General features: G+C 43.5%; 2 protein-coding genes and 1 non-coding gene across 3 annotated transcripts; 1 reads left to right on the forward strand and 2 right to left on the reverse strand.

The window, feature by feature from the left end:
* Positions 1-189: 189 nt before the first annotated feature.
* On the reverse strand, positions 190-354 carry LOC133368115 (U1 spliceosomal RNA). Its single transcript, XR_009758588.1, has one exon. It is a non-coding gene; the product is annotated as a U1 spliceosomal RNA (small nuclear RNA).
* Positions 355-1,816: 1,462 nt separating this feature from the next.
* LOC133366943 (olfactory receptor 10G6-like) lies at positions 1,817-13,794 on the reverse strand. Its single transcript, XM_061590490.1, has 2 exons — positions 13,629-13,794; positions 1,817-2,658 (listed from the first exon to the last, which is right to left on the reverse strand). Exons 1-2 carry the CDS (start codon positions 13,792-13,794, stop codon positions 1,817-1,819), a joined length of 1,008 nt encoding a protein of 335 aa, XP_061446474.1.
* On the forward strand, positions 12,629-13,558 carry LOC133365942 (olfactory receptor 10G4-like). Its single transcript, XM_061588427.1, has one exon. It carries the CDS (start codon positions 12,629-12,631, stop codon positions 13,556-13,558), a length of 930 nt encoding a protein of 309 aa, XP_061444411.1.
* Positions 13,795-14,618: the final 824 nt, after the last annotated feature.

A 14,618-nucleotide genomic window follows, 5' to 3' on the forward strand; every position in this document is an offset into this window, starting at 1 on the left:
TTAAGTTACTTAAGTGTAATCGTAGTGATTACTTTTGAGTAATGGTAAAGTAATCAATTCATTTCAGAACAATTGCAGTTGTAATGGTAATTTATTCCTTTTTCGGCCTATGTAACGGTAATTATAATTCATTCCTTTTTTAAAAGTAATCTTCCAAGCTCTGCAATTGGGCATTTTTACACTTTGTACTTAAAAAAGGCATTTCAACCATTGTTCTGCTACCACAAATTATGCAGTCAAGTTTCCCGCATTTGGGGAAATCGCAAGGGTCAGCACACCTGGAGTGCAATGGATGAGCCTCACCCTGGGAAAACCTCCTTCGTGATCAAGGTATCTTCCCTGCCAGGTGTCCGTAGATAGGATGCTTCACACATTACAATGAAGGCATGCTATATGCATGTAGGGATGGGGATTAATAATCAATCCTTCTTCCCAGGGAACTCTGGGAATTGCACCTCTGTGAGGGGAATAGGGGTCTCCTAATAACTCTCAGCACTCGTAACAAACTACAGCTCCCAGGATTCTTTGAGAGTAGCCATGATTTTTTAAAGTAGAATAATTGCACTTTAAATGTATGGTGTGAATTAGGGATGTGCCAGAATTCCTCCCAATTTGGATATGGTGCTGAATTTTCCATTAATTCACCTATCATTGTGAAATGGATTTTTATGTAGAGATTTTACGCAGATATTTTTGTAAACAGATTTTTCAGAAAAAGAAAGAAGTCCGCCTCTAAAATATTGATAAGAATGATAGTTTTATTGACATGTCCTTTGATTCATTGATATTTCCTTTTGTTAATTGATATTTCCTTTCAAAATATCGATATGAATATCAATATTTTTGCAAGAGGGAAAAAATCAGATTGGTAAAAACAGAAGCTAGCGGACAAAGAACAAACCTGAATTGACAGAATGCTTCTGAACCAGCACCACCCAACATTTCCCATCCCAAGTGTCAATGCAGCCAAAATGGGGCTTCCCTTGGGATTGGTCTAGAAGCTGCAGCTGGTGCAGAATGTTGCAGCGCAGTTGCTGAGTGGGGCACCTGCACGCATGTATGCCTGTGCTGAGGGAACTGTGCTGGCTGGGGATCAGTGACCAGGCCAGGTTCAAGGTCTTGTTCCTAATGTGTAAAGCCCTGAACAACTCAGGATCAGGTTACGAGAAAGACCGCCTGATCAAGATTTGTGAGATCACTTAGATCATCTGGGGAAAATCCACTCGTAGCAACATACCCTACAGGATATCACAGGACGGTGACCCCACCTGAGATTAGACAGGCACATACTTGAACTTCAGGCATGTAACTGAAGCTTTCTTGTTCCATCAGGCATTTGAAGGCAGCGTTTGGTTTTGTGATGGCTTTATTGCTTGTTATATGTATGGCTTGTTTTATTTTTATGTACAGCATTTAGAAATGCAAATGATTAAGTGGTATATAAAGGTCAACAAACAAAACTGGACATTTTCCTTCTGCCGTACATGAAGTAGCAATCATCAATTGCTCCCAATGTCTTGTAAAAAGTTTAGTTTCATTTTGTTTAGTTTCTCCAAATGAAGAAGCCCCACATGTTGTAACCTTTGCTCGTAGGGGAGTTGTTCCAGCCCTCACTCCCTACCACCACCGTCTTTAAGAAAGCAAATTAGCTAGACGCATTGTTTAGATCATCAAGATTCTTGCTCATCACAAGACTAGTCCCCATGACCCATTGGAAAATGAATGTATTTGTCTTATGGACCAACTTTGGCATTTCCACCATCTAGGGTGTGGGCCCCATTAATGACCAGCAAACTCCTATTAGCTGCAGAGTGAATCATTGAACTGGTGAGGAGGTCTTCCTGCCCCGCAGCTTTCTTAAAGCACACTTCATCTCTTTGTTCCTCAGTGTGTAAATGATGGGATTCAGGACTGGGGTCACTGTGGTGTAGAACACAGCCACCACCCCATCCAATGGGTCTTGGGACCCAGGCCTTAGATAGATGAAAACCAGAGGGACATAGTATGTCACTACGACTGTGATGTGGGCAGCACAAGTGGAGAATGCCCGCCGTCGCCCTTCAGGGCTACGGATCCTCAGGATAGCTGAGATTATGTAGACGTAGGATGTCAGGATAAGGAGGAAGCAAGTCATGGCCAAGAAGCCGATGTCCACAAATGTCATCATCTCATTGAGCGCCGTGTCAGCGCAGGCCAACTTCAGCACAGCTGGGATGTCACAGAAGATATAACCCACTTGGTCCCCATGGCCATAGGGCAAGCGGAAGGTGAGGGTGGTCTGTATCATGGAGTGCAAGGAGCCACCGAACCAGGTCCCAAAGGAGAGGCAGAGACAGGCTTTGCGGTTCATGATGGTGCCATAGCGGAGTGGTTTGCAGATGGCCAGGAAGCGGTCATAGGCCATGACAGTGTAAAGGAAACATTCAGTGCAGCCCAGGAAGTGGAAAAAGAAGAGCTGGGTCACACAGCCACCAAAGGAAATGACCCCGCCACCTTCCACAAATCCGGCAACCACCTTGGGTACCACCACTGTGGAGACGGTCATGTCCAAGAAGGAGAGGTGGCAAAGGAACCAGTACATGGGCTTGTGCAACTGGGGCTCAAAGGCCACTGCTAAGAGGATCAGGAGGTTTCCTATAAAGGTGAGCAGGTAGATGAGCAAAAAGAAGAGGAACAATGGGACTCGTAGTTCGTGGGGGTAAGGGAACCCAACTATGATGAAATGATACAGTCCTGTTCTGTTTTCACACTCCATGCACCTTAATCTTCATGCACCTTAATCTTCACCTCAATGGTTGATTAATGATTAGACTGCAAAATATAAAGGACAGAAGCAGTTTGCATGCCACACCAAGCGCTGAAAGCAGGGCAAGATGACTTGTAACCACTTAGGTCATTTCTATGGGATAAAACATACGTAGCTTGTTTCATTTATAGCATACTTGCTTAAACAAAGACTGCACTATATATTTAAAGCAGTATCATACAACTTTAAATAGCCATGGCTTCCCCCAAAGGATCCTGGGAACTGTAGTTTTCTAAGACCGCCGAGAGTTGCTAGGATATAATTATAAATCTCCTAACAACTCTCTGAACCCTTAAAAAGCTGCAGTTCCCAGGATTCTTTGGGGGATGCCATGGCTGTTGAAACTTGTATGAGACTGCTTTACATGTAAAGCGCAGATGCAGCCAAAGCTAAAATTAATACCAGGGGTAGGAGTGGGTGGGAGGCAGATTCCATATCAAAGTCTCAATTTGCACATGGAATATCAGACTTCTAGACTGTTTATCCTGTGAATTTCAAACTGAGTATTTGAGACGTTGGTTTAATGGCTATGCTGGGAAATTAGCTTTGCTGAAAACCATAGAACTGACTTCCAATTAAAAATGGTTACATTTGAGCTGGAAGATTAGTTTTAGATCTTGAGAAGGATTTCATCTTTCACTGCATTGTTTCATTTTTGCAGGACGCTTTTGTGCCGTAGCCAAACACAAAGCTAATTTTTGAAAGTCAGATTTCAGAAGACTGGCTGAAACTGAAAGCAGTTGTTTTTGAAATTTAGTGTTGTCATCTTTTTTCCCCCAACTCCATGTGGTTCCCAGGAATTACATGAAATGTTATATGATGTTGTTCTATCCTGGTGTATCCTGATAAATGCATAGAATTTAAAATTTTAAATATAAACAAAAATGACAGTTGTTTGGCATATGAATTGATTTGGTACACCAATATTCTGAGCAATGCTGAAATTCATTCTGAGAGGGAATTCTCTAACAAATATTATCAAATCCAGAACTTACAAAAACTAATAAAATTCTGAATATGTCAAATTTGGTTTCATCCCTTGCTTAAAGATGTAAGATTATTTCAGTGGGAAAAGGGATAATCACGTAGAAACATAACATATCATTTGCTTCGGAAGATCCCAGATTCAAACCCTGTAATCTCCACTTGCAGCAGGAGTCACAGGTGACAGAGCCAGGAAAAAGCATCACGAGGTTGAGACTCTGGAGCTGAAGCTAGTCATCATAGACAATCCTGGGAAAGATAGAATATTTTATTTTATTATTTATTATTAGATTTATATCCTGCCCTTCTTTCCAGTAGGAGCCATGGGCAGCACCCAATGTTCATGATCTTCAAAAATAATGATCTAACTAATGATCTAATGGAGTTTCAGGGGTTCTGAAGGTTACTTATTCAAGATACTGGAGTTGTTCATAGATAACACTAAATCATGCACTGCAAAGAATGAATGAGCTTCCTCCTTTTATTTCCTCCTCTGGCATAGCCATGAGAAGGAGGTCAGATGCCTCAAGCTGTTTTAGAGTAGCCATTTTAGTATGTCTTATGTTCCCATGTGTCGTCCAAACCCCTACACCATGGTTGATCATAACTCCAGTAACTGAAAACAAGCCACTTTCGTAAACTAAGGTTTGCACTTGTTTCCACTATTGATAGATGAGAGTAACTAAAGTTTGTCCAGGTTCTGATGACACAGTAAATTGCAGTTAATCAAAACGTCTTGGTAGCAAAGGAGGGAGGACCATGTGAGAGCTGCCAAAGCCATTTGCAGCAAAGTCATCCCTTCCCCAAGTCAAGGCACATAATACACAATAACAGCCAAGTTATTCTGAAGTTTGAAGATCCCACAAGCACTGCTCCATTTCTCTGACAGTAAAAATAATAAATTAAATAACTAACCATTTTCTGTCCTTTCATGACACCCTTGATCCGCTGCTTCAAGCAGCTGCCTTACTCTTCCTGATGGTAGAGTCAGCCTTGGAGCTAGACTCATTCTTGTATGCTAAACTATGGTTATGTCCAACTCAGTCCATCATTGCAACTTACCTTTCTGCTTGGTGCAGTGTGAGTTGTGCTGAAACCTCCACGCACTGAAGCTCTCTTTAATTTACACTGCAGTCCTTTGCAGTATCTCCTTACTCTTCTTTCTCTGCATTTCAAGACAGCCACCACTCTCAAACATGCAGCCAGTGCCTAGCTAAGAAAAGAATGTCAAGCCATCCTCTTCTTGGCCTTGTTAACCCTTTATGCTGGAGACAGATACAAGCTGTCTCTACACACGTACTAGGGTTGGCGTGAAACAGTGTACACTTACTGATGTGTACAGCTCTACTGTTCTGTATCTGCATGCACAGCTAATATACTCATTGAACATTAGATGTGAATATGAGTGCGCAACACAGGCAGGTACACAAATTGTACACTCGTTGAATGCAACATGTGAACACCCTCCACATCTCTCTAACTTGGCTTCAAAGAAGCCAGGAGCAACCTTTAGCGCCAGTAGAATAATCTCTGATTAGAAGGTGCCAGAAGTCACTCCAGAATCCGCACTGAGAGTGTAACAATAAACATCCCTCTGCTTTGGGTGTTTTGCCAATGGTTCTGAGATTCTATTAGCTCTCCTAGATGGTAGCGTCACAATCATTTATGTCATCAGGCTTCATCATCACCACTCCCCACATCATTAACTTGTTTCCCTCTAGATCACCCACAGCTAGCGAGTGGGGATTTCATTTGTTTTCAAAATAAATCAATGACAACATCTCCTGTTGGCAAACTATAATGAGAGTTATTGAAAAAGGGGAGGTGGCGATAGGTTATTAGCATAGACTTATGCATGGGATTTATATATCACCCTTTCTCCAGCACAGCCCAGGACGAAGTATACCAAAGGATAAATGAGCAGATTACATCAACGATGAAAACAAATTCAGAACTAGAACGTTCATGAAATAAGAGGCATTTAAAACACCAGGTTAAATGACACCTCGATTACATCATTCACTAGAGAACTGGGAGGCATCGCTCCACAAAGCAGTGACGCAATGGGTTTGAAGGAGGAAAACCTCAAGCAACGCTCAGGGTTGCATTCTACTATCCCACCAGCATATGAGATGGGATCTCGTTCGACAGATTCCTCCTGTGCTGGCCCAAGAGCCTCCCCACCCCCACCCCTGCACAACAAAGTGATGAGATCTATAGGCAGAGTGGAGAGGTCTCCTGGTCTGGAGCTCCAGAGGTGAAGAGATGTGACATTATTTAAAGACTGTAAGCTCCTTGGGGCAGGAGCCTATTGTCATGTTCTCCATAAGACATTGTGCACACTGATGGGGCTATATAAATGAAATCCTGCCACACGTCTTGTGCTGTGTTGAGAGAAGAGCACAAATGCAACTCAGAAATGTGTAAATGCAATTCATGGTGTGCTTGGGGTTTGACTGTTTTATCTTTTTAATTGATTTATTTATTGCACTTTTGTATTTACTGTAGTTTAATTGTATTTTCTTTTGTATTAATCTGTTCACCGCTATAAACAGATGATTATGATGATGTACCTACCAATCTACAACACTTTGTCCCATTCTTCAGTTGAACCTTCCCCCCCCCCAGGGCTGGCACCAGGCATGACTGGGCCCTTGGGCACCAGCCAGCCCTGGGCCTGCAGGGCCCACCCGCACATCCCACCTACCTCTCCCATTGCTGTGAATGCCGTGCATGCTGTGTGCACATGCCTTCCACCAACCAAGATGGCAGCGGGGACGTCAGCCCCTTAGGAAAGCCCCCGCCACCATATTGGTTGATGGCAGACTTGTGTGGGCAACGCATATTATATTTGCAGTGGTGGAAGAGGTAGGTGTGTGTGTGTGTGTGTGTGTGTGCAGGCTTATTGAAGCCCCTGCTGTCTGTATGGGGGGTGCCCAGGAGCTCCCTCTCCTCAATCCGTGGTAGGGTTGGGTGCTGACACTGCCGCAGATCATGGAATGGGAGCTCTACCCTCCCACCCTAAGGAAGGGCCCTTCAGGGGGGGCCCTCTGGGCTGCGGGGGCCCTCTGCTAGGGCCCGACCTGGCTGCCCTCTGGCCCTGGCCCTGCTCCCCCCCTTGAGTGGCTTACATAAAATCAATAACAAACAAAACAATCCCTTCCTACAGGCTTACATTCCAAAAACAGGGCTGGGCAGAAGAGGGGCTTCTGGTAGATCTCTGGGATGGTTTGCAGTAGATTGGCAAGAGTTTCTGACTCCTGTTTTGCAATAGCAAAAACAACAAAGTGTTTTATCCCCACTTTCTTCTTTCAAATTAGGCTGTTTTAGAATCACTAAAGATCTGAATAATTCAGACACAGATTTGTGCATATCTACTCAAGTCATCCTAGTATATGGATTATGGGGTCAAGTGGTAGGTAAGCGATTTTGCCCCTTAGGCCTATGTTTTGAGTTTGACTCTCTGTTCCTGTCACTATTTTGCCCCTGGCTCTGGTTAGTGGATCCCAGGTGTGGAAGAAAAACAAGTCTTCTCGTTGTGTTTGGATCAGATCCATTAGAGGCACCTTTATTTTGTTCAAATTCAAACAGCTGTTTGGAGAGAACATGGAATGCCAAAATTCTCTACCCCTTAATTTTTATAGCACATATTCATACCATTCCCCAAAGCACATGTAACCAAATTACAGCATGTCATCATTTTAATGTCATTTTAGCATGTCAGCTTGATATGCATCTACTGTCTTTCTCAGAGGGCAGAGAAAATGAAACATTAATCAGGGTAAACACTTAGCAGTTTAAAGTCTCAGGGTTACATATACATGGCTTGCAAATGCTTTCCTAACCTGTTCGCTCTTCTCTTCTCTTGTTTACACTACATTACAGCATCAGCATTTTTCTTGGAACATCTTTTTGGCTTCTCTCTTAGTACATTAAGCAGAAACATTCTACCTGTCATTCTCTGCATTCACAATTCTGAACCAAAAGCTGAAACAAAGTTAAGTCCTATCTTTTTTTGCTTCCACACAGGGTTCTAGTAAAACAACACAAAACAATTAAAAAAAACCTGGAAGCTGCCCACCCCGATATAAAAGACTCAGCACAGAAAGAAGCATGAGGAAGAAGAATCCCAGGATTACTGTAAAAAAAAAAGTAAATCCCTGAAGTTTATCACACCTGATCCCAGTATAGAAGGAAAAAAGGATGAGGAGGGAAGAGGAAAACTAGCAAACCTGGGCACCAATTCTTAAAGTTATTTAGTAGCTTTGAAAATGAACAACAGGAAAGGAAACAGTACAGGGAGGGGAGGAACTGAGCCCAGAGGAAGATGCTGGAGGGAGTATCCTATCAGCTGTTCCCAAACACAGACATAGAGTGGGTGGTCCCCAACCCAGCCTCTCTGCAGTCATGGCTGGGTATTGGTGCCGGTGGTGTGGAACTGAAGTTAAGCAGGAAAAAGCTGCTGCTCCATGGACAAGGCAAGGGTAGAATATCAGCATCTCTCCTTGCGTTTATAGTATTTCTATCAATTCATTACAAGCGTGGCTGATCCAGAGGCTTTGTCATGCATGCTAATGACAGGGACAGATACATTGTACCCTTGTTCCCTCCTGTGTCTGATGTGTGCACCCAGTTCCCAGAAGAAGGCTCTAAGGCCTGAGTGACACCCATGGCCCCAGGTCGCTCAACAGGACAGTGTATGGACCAGTTCAAATGCCAGAGGCCTTGCCCATCTATTGCAAGTGGACTGGATGTCACAGTAATTGCCTTTAAAGTGGGATCATGTGCAGGATGTAGAGATGGAGGAGAACGCCGGTTTGGTTCAAATTTTAATGTGAGCGTACAATACACCAGAACAATACGCAAACCAAAGAGAAGCTATTTTTTGAAATCCGCACTTCTCTGAATTTTGCGGTTCAGTTCTCAAGCTATGCAACGTTTGCAAAAATGGATATATTAGAGTTTTACACTACTTGCAAAAATGCATATATAAGTGTGCATAAAAGTGCAGATGTTAGTGAAAATAACATAAAAATGGCTTTCCTAGGTGAAGTTTAGTTGCCAGGTGTCCATGCTGGTAGTTATTATTCTTCACTAATGATGCAAACATCAGTAATTGCTCATTATATGACAGCCTTGGTTTTTAGATCCCATAGGGTGTTATTTTTCCTTGGAGCCACCGAAACAATGCCATAACATCTTTTGGGAGAAATTACGTCTCACATCCTGAATGAGAACCAGAGATATGGTAAGACAAGGGTTTATAATTCCTCCTAGCTGATAGACTCAAGCTGACCTTGAAATGTGAATCAGGAGGACCTGTATTTTGCCCTTGTACATCCAGTGTTTGGTTCAAGTGTCTTGCATCTTCCTCAGAAGGTGCAAATACTGACTCATTCTCGAGACAACAAAGTAAGCTGTGTGAGTTATTGACTGGGGTCATGCCTCTCAATAGAAACAGGGAGGTCTATTTGTCAGAGTGGTGTATGTGTGTTGGACATTTGAAGGTGAATACAACTGATCTGGAATTTGTTCCATCGTTCCATAGTAGGGTTGCCAGGCTCAGGGCCTGAGACTGATCCCATATCTTTAGGAGAAGAGAAAGTTATCCAAGTGCAGGTGTTCTTGCAACATTGTAATGGGAAAAACCATAAGGTGGCATTCTCCCTTCCCCCTGCACAACTTTTAAAGATACAGAAGACCTCTTGGAGGCTGGGCCTGGCAACCAAGAGGTCTTCTGTATCTTTAAAAGTTGTGCAGGGGGAAGGGAGAATTCCACCTTGTGGTTTTTCCCATTACAGGGTTGCAAGAACACCTGCACTTGGCTGAATTTTTTCCCCCCTAAAGATACAAGATCAGTCTCAGGCCCTGAACCTGGCAACCATATTCCATAGCTAAGTGACTGATGTTCTTATAGATTAATGTTTAGCATGCCTGCAACTTTAATGCATGAGCCATTGTCTGGATTCACACCAGAAATTGAAAGATTGTCTCACCCCTTATATACCCAATAAATCACTGCACTCTGTAGGTGACGGCCTCCTGCAGATACCGTCCTATCAGAAGGTCCATTCCACACAATATAGGAATTGGGCCTTTAGTGTGGTAGCAGCTACCCTTTGGAATTCCCTCCCATTAAATAATAGACAGGCACTGTCTCCGTTGTCTTTTCAACACCTACTAAAGACCTTCCTCTTCCAGCATGCCTTTTAAGTAGAGATCTTTCCCAGTCTGCATCTGTATTGGAATTGTCTTAAAGATTTTAAAAATTGTTGTGTCACATTGGGAAGAAATATAAATATGACCGGGAGATTTTCCATCAAAGGAATGCAATAATGTTGTGCATTTAAAGGTGTATACAACTGATGATTGTGGTTCAGGTAAGTCCACATACTGCCAATTGAAACTCAATAGTTAAGGACTTACATTCTCATAGATCAGCCTTCCCCAGCTTGGTGCCTTCCAGATTTTGTTGGACTTCTAACTCCCTTCAGTCACAGCCAGCCTGGACAATGGTCAGAGATTATGGGAACTGTAATCCAAAATATCTGGAGGGCACCAGGTTAGGGAAGCCTGTGACAGTTGAATGTTCAGCATGCATATGACTTCAAGAGGGTGTCTCCACTATGCATTAGTCAACCCAGATATTTCATGGTGAAAATATACCTGATCGGCGTGTTGCTTCTAAATTGATTAGGGAAATCTTGCAATGGGAAAGGGTTGTTTGCAGAACCCTTTCCTCCTATGGTATTTTCTCATTGTGCCATAGTGGTTAGAGTGTTGGATTAGGACCAGTAGAACCCAGGTTAAAATCCCAACTTGGCTGTAAAATTCACTAGCATGACCTAGGGTCAGTCATAAGAGGTTTGCTGGATCAGGTCAGTGGCCCATCAAGTCCAGCATCCTGTTCATCACAGTGGTCAACTAGATGCCAACGGGAAACTTGCAAGCAGGACCTGAGCGCAAGAGGACTTTTTCCTCTTGAGGTTCCCAGCAACTGGTATTCGGAAGCATGCTGCCTCCGACAATGAAGGTAAAGGATAGCCATCGTAGCTAGTTGCCATTGAGAGCCCTATCCTCCATGCATTTAGCCATCCAGGTTGGTGTTTGCTCTCTCTCTTCCTCATGTACTCAAAGGGTTGCTGCAAGAATAAAGTGAGGTTGGAAGGAAGGGGAGGGAATCATCTACAGTGCCTTGAGTTCCTTGTGGGAAAGGTTGGATATAAATGCTGTTGGGATAAGCAAGTTTGCATGCTTTTGGTAGGGACATGTCCCTTCTAGCCCTAATTGGGGGACACCTCTATACTTGTTTACTGTGATGTAACATCCTATTGATAGGTGTTGTTTCCCTGCTTCCCTTCCTCTTCTTTGTTAAGAGATGTTGTTCTCTTATTAGCATAATTCTCCATTAAGCCACAGGAGAGAGAAATCTCGACAGTCTTCTGTGCCAGAGTACCCCAGTCATGGACTAAATCTACTACCTACTTCTATCTTTTTTCTGCAAGCTGGAGCCTATATTTCCTAAACATATGAAAGGTTGTGAGTAAACATTCTTAATACTTTTTACCAAAGAAGACTGTCTGTGTTGTTTTTATTCAGCTAGTCTGTAGGAGGGCAAGGTGGGCTGGTTAATTCTCATTCCGCTTTGCAAAATATGTACTCTGCCAAGAAATAGAACTACTGAACTGTTTCTGTTTCATCTTAAACCAAATAAATGCAGTAAACACATAAATAAAATAAATCTAACTCTGCCCCCCCCCCAAGCTGGGTTCCTTCTGGAAGGAAGGGCAGGATATAAATTTAGTACATAAATAAATACATAAATAAATATGCTCCATGTGTGCTCTGTACTTTACAAAAAATATTAATTTAAACATAGTTTGGCCTGGTACAACCAAAGCCGCAAAACGGCATGTCCAAGTGCATCGCCAATTTCAAATGGAACAAAGAAGGAATGTTGGAAGCTGCTTTATACTGAGTAAGTCCTTGGGCCCATCTAGCGCAGTATTGCCTACACTGACTGGCAGCACCTCTCTGGGATTTCAGGCAGGGGACATTCCCACCCCTACCAAGAAATGTCAGGTATTGAACCTGGGACCTTCTGCTTACAAAGAGATGTTCCATCGCTAAGCAATGGCCCTTCCCTAACCTTTGTGTTGACAAAATGTACGGTGGATGAAGACGTCCCATGCATGCACTGAGCACCTGCGGCCATCAAATGACCAGACTGGGATGCTTGTTTTTTGTGTTTGTATTTTGTAACATCTGATAAACCTGGGCATACCTTTGGTGTTGTCGCTAAACGGAAATGGGGGAGAAGTGGCAATTTTTCTAGTCTTTAAAGAGTTCTAGTGGTTCTATTGTAGGGATGGGACAGAAATCTTGTTTAGCTCACATTTTAATGCCAGTCTGCACTTCCTGAAATAATAAGGGAACCAAAACACGGCTATTGTTCAAACCCTGCATTTCTCCAAATGTTGCAGTGCAGTTTTCCAACCAAAACGCATATTTTAGGGGGGGAAGTGCATCATCGTGAAAATAAGATATAAAATGCATTGCGTTAGGCAAATCCGCTCACAGAAATGTTTCTATGTAAGCACTGTGCATATTTTGAGAAATGCACGTTCAAATGATGATGAACTTTCACAAGGACTTTTTATTTTTTAAAAAATCTCAAACTAATGGAAACATGTGGTGAAATGAAGTCAAGAGTGGAGAAATAGAAACCAAAATTAACAGATTGGTTCATCCCTATTCTATCCCCTCCCTCACACTCTTCATTTTCTGTCCCCATTCAGGCGTTTGCCATCAACAGCCCCAACAACCAACCAGAGGCAGATGGAGAGAGTCAACTTCACTCTTGTGATTAAATTCACCCTCCTGGGTTTCTCTGAAACGCAGGGACTTCGGGTCTTATTTTTCACTCTCTTTCTGGGCATTTACCTCTTGACCTTGCTCGGGAATGCCACCATACTCCTCACCATCCACCTCAGCCCTCAGCTCCACTCCCCTATGTACTACTTCCTCTCTGAACTGTCCCTCCTGGATGTGTGTTATTCCACTTCCACCATTCCAAAGATGCTGGCTGGCTTCGTCAACAACTCCCAAAGGATCACTTACCGGGGCTGTGTGGCTCAGCTTTACTTCTTCCACTTCTTTGGGGGCACGGAGTGCTTCCTTCTCACTGTCATGGCCTTTGACCGCTACGTAGCCATCTGCAACCCCCTCCGCTACTCTTCCATCATGAGCAAGATGGTTTGCACCCACTTCATAGCTGGAACATGCCTCATTGGGACTGTCCATTCCACTATTCAAACCGTCCTCACGTTCCGTCTCTCTTATTGTGGCCCCTATGAGCTTGAGCACTACTTTTGTGACGTCCCACCATTGCTGAAAGTGGCTTGCGCCGACACGTCTGTAAACAAAGTCATCATCATGTTCAACGTTGGCGTGGTGGCCCTCAGTAGCTTGCTCTTGATCATGGGGTCCTATGTTCGTATCGTCGCCACCATAGTCACAATGTGCTCTGAGGAAGGGAAGAGAAAAGCCTTCTCCACCTGCACAGCTCACCTCATTGTGGTTTTGACTCTCTACGTCCCTTGTATCCTCATATACTTGCAACCAGCCAAAGCCAGCTCAGTTCAGAAGGTGATGGCTGTTTTCTACACCGCTATCACCCCTGCAATGAACCCGCTCATCTATTCCTTGAGAAGTGAAGAAATCAAAAGGGCAGTGAAGAAACTTGTATTTAGGAAGATGTTTTCCTGAACAAAAGTCAAGTGGGTCGACCCATCCACTTAAACTAGAGAGTTCCCCATTATAGCAATGCGGTAGATGACCAAGAACAGCAAAAAGAGCAGGGTGCCCATCTCTGGCACATGGGGGAGGCCCATCAGGATGAATTCAGTTACCGTAGTCCAGTTGTGACTGTATACACAGCCAGTTTGTGGGAAGCCCATTTGAATGAGCTCAGTTGCCGTATTCCAGTTCCTGCTCTGATCCATCTTCTCAGTTGTTCCAAGCGACACAGAGGGAGAGGAAAATAATATTTATTATATAATAATGTGCATAGGTATGATTAATTATTATTCGTTATACACTATTCATTATCTGCATTGTCATTATACTCATTATACACCAAGGAAGACGGAATGCTGGACCAGGGAGATTTGGGTTCAAATCCCTGCTCAGCCATGAATTCCATTGGAAGAACTTGGACCAGTCACTCCTTCTCACTCTGATATATTTTAAAGGGTAGGATAACCACATGGTAAATCTGGGTTGTGGAACCTTATTCGGTTTGAGGCCGCATTCCCTCATGAACAACATTGCTGGGGGCCATATGGCAATGCTGAATGGGACCAGATGCAAAGCTTGGCAGAGCAATGGATGTGACTCTTACCTTTGAATTTCGGGAGCCGCTACAGAACAGTTCCTTCAGTGTACTAAGCGTTGAGAGAATCTTATGAAACCATGCAAGATACTGGAACTACACCACTGCTGCATGGCTTCCCAAAGGAATCCCATGGACAGTTGAGCAAATAAGGAGGGCTTATCCAGTTCCTGAATAAATGGAGATTATGTCTGATGTGCCCTGGGATGTAACTTGCTTTTGCTACACAATGTGTTTGTGTGTGGCGGGGGAGAGGGGTTGTTGAATGGAGAGATGGAAACCGAAGCACAACTGTCTTCAAGGCACGCAGTAATATCTGCAAGAGTTAGGAGGGTGCTATGATTGCTCACCTGCCCCTGGCATTGCACCCCATGCTGGCCCCTCCCCAACCCTGTTGCGTCCTTGTTTTAGACACACACACATGCATGAGTAGTG

The sequence above is a fragment of the Rhineura floridana genome, chromosome 11, assembly GCF_030035675.1.
Source record: "Rhineura floridana isolate rRhiFlo1 chromosome 11, rRhiFlo1.hap2, whole genome shotgun sequence".
In the NCBI taxonomy this organism is placed as follows: Eukaryota; Metazoa; Chordata; class Lepidosauria; order Squamata; family Rhineuridae; genus Rhineura; species Rhineura floridana.